At 39.6% G+C, this 6,142-nt stretch overlaps 1 protein-coding gene across 1 annotated transcript in view; it reads left to right on the top strand.

Annotated features, from left to right (window-relative positions):
* Positions 1–1,225: 1,225 nt before the first annotated feature.
* LOC123256122 (zinc finger protein 250-like) overlaps positions 1,226–6,142 on the top strand; it is a 25,099-nt gene continuing 20,182 nt past the window's right edge. Inside the window, exons 1-2 of the mRNA XM_044684812.1 lie at positions 1,226–1,423; positions 1,672–1,817. Of these exons, the coding sequence (XP_044540747.1) occupies positions 1,226–1,423; positions 1,672–1,817 (344 nt within the window). The remainder of the gene's footprint in view (positions 1,424–1,671; positions 1,818–6,142) is intronic.

The raw sequence follows: 6,142 nt of genomic DNA, 5'->3' as shown, positions 1-6,142 counted from the left end.
CACTATGTTTTCTCCATTCTTGTTGCTGTCATCTATAGCAGAAGTGTCAAATTCAGGCTTATAGCCAAGGCCCTGACCAGGTTAAAATGTGCTGAGAGATGTTTAACAAAATAAAAATACAGCACAACACAGATGTTAATTTGTGGTTTTCTAAGTCGATATGTGGCCAGCAGGGATTCCTTTTATTTGAATTTGATATCACTGCTCTATACTCATACTAGCTACTCTTTCAACTTCCTTATTGATTTTAGTAATTGGATTATAGTATTCCTCTTTATTCTTTCCCTAGTTATTATCCTTGGAAACCTCATTCCTCCCTTTTGTGGCCATACACTTGCATGATCACTACCTATAGAGATACCTGGAAACTTTACCTCTAACATCTTGGACTTTGAAATCTTATTCTCAGGCCATAAACTCTTATTCTTCCATAATTTCCTCTATCTTACTTGGAATAATACTATACTTCAGACTCAGTCTCATTGTGATATTTTTTTTCCCTTACCTTCTCCTTATCTCTCTCACTCTGGATTCCATATCCTGCCTTGTCTCCAGTCTCCTAACAATGACTCACTAGGCACCATCCTAGAATTCTTCATCCTAAATGAGTCTCCACAGTTTTGAACCTAATCTTCAATTCTAGGTAATTTCCATCAGCTGATTTCATTTATTCATTCAACAAGCACTTATTAAGAGTTTACTATGCTATGTGCACTAGTTATTGGCACTCTAATAGGTGCAGATTTCTTTGTTCTTGGGGTGCCAGAGATTGTTGGAGGAAGTTACAAAATTCCATTGATTCATCCGCTATAAATTTATAGGTCATAATCTCTGTTGAGGTTTCATTGCTTCTCTGTAATCCTCCTATCCAAAATTTTTTCTTCTCTCAAGAACCCTAAGCACAATTTCAGCCCCTAGCTTGTCAAATCACAATCTTCAACTTCACATAAACTCTCTCCTTCTGCTTCTCGTTATCATCTGACTTTCTTCCTCCTGAGATGTCACTATTTCTGACTAGAGCTAAACCATCTACCTATGCCCATGTCCCATGCCTTCTCATCTCCTTCAGGCAATCATGCCCTGCCTCAGGCATCTTTACGGACTACATCAAGGGTGTGTTGAAAGGAGAGCACTTTGCCAACGATGAAGCTGGGTAGGGGTTCCTATGAGGACAAGGTAAAGGCCAGACTCGAGAAATGACATCTGGTATACAAGGGCCTCCGATATGGGGCCACCCTCCCGGCTCGGCAACATCCCTTCACTAGGACAAGGGGAAGAGCGCTCATCTCTAACCTCATGCCTGGAGACTGTGGGAAGAGGAACGGACCCGGGGATGGGGTTGGTGGGGCTGGGACTCACCCTCTGCTCCGAGGCCCCGCAGACAGGGGACAAGGAGAAGCCGGCCACTAACCGAACCCGTAGGGTCCGGACCCGGAAACCCCTCCCCATCTGAGAAGCCGGACTGCCAGAACCGGAAGTTGTACTCCTCACTCCCACCCCCAAACTGAGATCCGCCCTATCTAAGCCCCCGGCTGGCCCAGGGCCGCTCTAGGCCGCGTAGAGACCAGCGAGCTCTCGTAAGTCCCTCAGCGTTCCTTCCGGCTGTTGGAACAAAAACGGCTCCTTGCCCAGTCCCGCCCCTCCTCCGTCCCCGCCCCCTCCCTGTGACAGGACGCGGAGCGGATCGATCGGCCCAGAGAGGGTGAGCCTGCGGCCGCCGCGCTGACCCTGGCCAGGGAGAGGTCCCCGCCCCCTGCCCGTCACCTCCAGCTCGCAGCTCCGGGCGCCCGCCGCGTGGCGGCTCGTGACCGAGATTCGTAAGGTGAGTCCTCCGGGCCACTGGGTCCCTTGCACCCGCTGCGTCCCCTCCCCCTACCTTCACAGGGTCCCCGCCCCCTCCTCCTCCCCTTCTTCTACGGGGTCCCCGCCCCCTCCCCTCTTTCATTGGGTCCCCGCCCCCTTCCTTTTCCCTCCTCCTCCTTCCTATGGGTGCCTGTTCTTCCCCCCCTGCGTTGAGTTTCTCGCCCTCTTCCCACCCGACCTTCTACCTCGAAGTCCTTTTTCTCCTGTTTTCTTCTCTCCCAGCCACAGGGTCCCCACCCCCTAAATCTCACCTACAGAGTTTTCTCCTTCTAGTCCCTCTTTCGCATCATGACATAGTTATTGCTAGACTGGGGGATTAAAAGCAATAGTTCCCGCTGCGACACCTAAGGCGACCCTCCTATGTATTCAAATGTCCCCCTCCATTCCGCTTACCTCAACAATAAACTATTATGGATGGGTAACCGTTTTACTTTTAATAACTGGATATAATCTGAAATCTGTCGTAATACACAACATCGAGTTTGTCTTTCATTACCAGCGACGTTAATTTCATCAGCACATCATCCAACAATATTTACATTAATAATAAAAGTCATTGATTGCAAAGTGTTATTAGTGGCAGATGGGTTAGTGGGTTGTCAGATCAGATCAAATCAGCGTCTTGAATAATAAAATAAAAATGTGCACTAGAGACTTATGTAACCAAAGTTAAGCAGAAATTAGTAGGACAAATTAAAGTCCACATCGAAATGTGTAAAAAAGTCTGGGCTGCTAAAGATATTTCACTCAGCAGATGTTAACGAAAGCTGCTAGCTTTCAGGCGTTCATTCCTGCAAAATTGGAGTTCCTGACGTTTGAGTTGCCAAGGACAGCTAGCAGCTTGACGAACTTTTGATGGAAGGTTAGTTAGCATGAAGCCCAGGCTTTGAAATTGATTATTTCCTAGTGTGGCTCACAATCGTCAGAAAAAGGTTATGCTGTAAAATGATGTCAACATTTGGAAGCTTACCTTGGAAATGACAAAGAATGAAGCAGGCTCATCCTTTTTGTTTTTCAATCCATTTTCATTCCTTGATCTTTTGAAAGGAACAGAGAAAACTGGCATAGTGATGCTGCATTTGCAGATGCTTTAGTATATGATGAGTGATAATGGTATTAGAAGCTTTTCGGCATCATTTGAAATTTCTTCTCTTGTCTGGATAATCAGACAACAAGAGCCAAATAAATGGCATTGTCCTCCATTTGTATTATGGAGACAGGTTTGCTTTAGTGTGAAGGGAAGAACAGCTAAAAGTATATTAGAAATTGGAACAAAGTTTTTTGTTTGTTTTCATTCCTTATGAAAATCTGAGACTGTGTGGCCCAAGAATATTACATTGTTTGTTTGTTAAAATATTAATATGTAAAATCTGAGTAGCAGTTTGGGCTTAAAAAAATTTAAAAGTATAGCTTGCTATTACTGAACTAATGCGAGTTTTCAAAATCTGTACATAATCAAAATGCCAGAATCAAAGAACTTTCTTTTTTTGTTGTTCTTGTTGCAATTTTAAAGCATGTTATGAATTTGTACCAGATTGTTATCATGAGAAATGATACAGTGAATAATAGGGAATAAGTGCTGGTAGGTATCATTCTTAAAATTATAACAGCTTTTAAATTGTTAGGATAGATTTTTAATTTGTTATATGTATTGAAATAAGTAACTGCCTAAATTGGGTAATATGGAGATGTCTCACATTACCAGGACATACCCACAAGTAAAAGGATACCCAGGATAACTGAGAACTTACCCAAGGGATGTGTGAGTTGAGGTAAAATCACATTGATTGGTGAATGACAGTTGGCAGTTACTGGTCAGCCTAGCCAGGGAAAAGACAAGGTAGGAAGGCTATCTTTCTGTGGGTTATTTCTTGGGTTTGGAGAAAGGCACAGAAAATAAAGAAAACCTGTTTATTAAAGCTTAGGGATTAGGGAATGGACAGACTAAACCAATTTCTAATGGGTAAGCTCAGGCTAAGGGAGTGGGACAAAACTCACTAGTTCTAAGTTCAGGCTGATAAATCCAGCCTGTAAGGTCAGAAAGGAATGTGAGTCTCACTGCAGGGGTCCACTTCTGTTCCAGCGTTGTTCATAGCCTCCAGGAGTCACAGCAAGTAAGTCCACAAAAGGGGTAAAGTCAAGGAGCTGAACTGGTTTGATATGTCCACCAATCAAACCAGAATCCCTGCTCAACTTGATCTTAACCAGGATAGATGGATTTATAGGAGACAGTTATTTTCTGGGCTCTTCACCTCCAGCAGCTAAGGAAAACCCCTAACTGCCAGCAGTTGCATCCAGAGAGTTTCTCAGAAAAAGAAGCCTCACTCCATCATTTCATGCTTGGAACCTTCTCTGTCAGCCATCCAATTAACTTATGCCTCTTACTAAACTTTCCCTAATTCTCTTATAACATCTATTTATATTTGTTTATAACATCTTGACTTAGTTTATTTTAAATGATGCCATAAAGGAAGAGAGAATTTACTTAATTTGAAAAAAAAAAATCAGTGCTGTTCCTTTTCACACTTTCTTTCTGAATACTCCCCCCCCATAAAATTATAAAATAATCACAATTACATTAAAAAAATTCCTATGGTTTTTGGTTAATCTCTCATATGTAATATATATACATGTATATAATAAAATATGTAAGTAGTTTTTAGGCAAAATAACTGAACATTAATAAACATTTTCTTTAGAAACTTCAAAATAATGTTAAAAGCTTATAATATTAAATAATTTAAATGTTATTTTTCTTGAACATGTAAATATTTTTGGCCACTAATACATATTTAGAAATAAAGATCATGTTGTTACTTTTTTTTGTTTGTTTGGTTTTGGTTCAATGATTTTTTTTTAGCGCCCCACCCCTTTTTTTTTTTAAGGTTGAGGAGCTGCTATTTTCCCTTCCCCTACAATAGTAGTATTATAATATATATTATATATATTGTGTAATATAACAGTATTATAACTTATATGCAGATTTTAAAATATGGAAACTTCTGAGTGAGTAAAAATATATATGATACAATGTAACTAAAGGAACAAAATTACTGCTGGTTTTCAAATAATATGGTAAAAACAATGTCAAAACCTTCAATAAGCTACACATAATATCACAAGCATAATTAAATACAAGAAAAACATAACATTTGCAACCTTGGTGACTGTTAACTAGGTGTATGTTTCTATTTGGCTAATAGGTGTATTGATGTTGACTGGTTTTGCATTATAAGATTGTTGCCAACTATATGCACTAAGTACTTCTTTAGGAATTAATATTTTATAAAACTTATACTACTAAAAGACTTAGTAACATTTGTAGAAGATGAACAATAGTTTACCAGCCAGATATGGAGAAATAATAGACTAATTTTTCACAACAGACATGATGCCCAGAGTTTATTACTATAAAGATGGTTCATTCAGTCTCCTATGTCTTAAAGAACTGAGATGAGCTTATAATTTACCTCTGTATCCCAGGTTTTTCAATGTATATAGCACAAGAGGTTCTTAACCTTTTTCTGTGCCATGGATACTTTTGGCGGTCTGATAAAGACTATGAACCCCTTAGAATATTGTTTTTCAGTGCATAAAATAAAATATATAGAATTGCAAAGGAAACTAATTATGTTGAAAAAAAGATATAATTTTTTCCCATCCAGGTTTTTGGACTCTTCAAAATCTATCCATGGACCTGCATGGAACTTAGGTTTAGAACCCTTGGTATCTATACTTGAAGAGTCAATGCTTATTATTTACTCAAGGCCTTGTAAAATTATATTTAAATTTATTTTATTTCATTAGACTTAGTTTTTTAATTGAAAAACAAAAAACAAAACAACCCACCATCCTAGAACTCTGAAGACTTCCTCATTCATGCTCTTCTTTCCCTTTATGGTTCTAAGATTCTTCCATTCTTCTGCACTTCAACCCTATGAAAAACCAGGATATAATAGAATTAGAACTTGATTTTGCTATAAGCCCTCTTTATTTTCCAGCCAAAGAAATGTTATATCTCATTGTTCCTTCACCAAATATTTCCTCAGGTCTCTTGTGATACAATGCTGAGCTTTGTAGAGAAGATCTGGCTTTTGCCTTCAGGGAATTTGTAGTTTAGTAGGTATGAAGCAGAAAGTGGCCATTGCAAAAAAAGAGGTGCAAACACAAAAATTACATGGAGAGAGGGATCATGTCATTTGAGGGAATTAGGAAGGGCTTCAAAGAAGAGGTACCATGAGATTAGTCTTAAAGGATACATAGGATTTCTTCAGAGCTG

Source organism: Gracilinanus agilis, chromosome 1 (assembly GCF_016433145.1).
Source record: "Gracilinanus agilis isolate LMUSP501 chromosome 1, AgileGrace, whole genome shotgun sequence".
Taxonomy (NCBI): Eukaryota; Metazoa; Chordata; class Mammalia; order Didelphimorphia; family Didelphidae; genus Gracilinanus; species Gracilinanus agilis.
The sequence above is the reverse complement of the archived record's forward strand: the minus strand, read 5'-3'. Positions and strand labels throughout refer to the sequence as shown.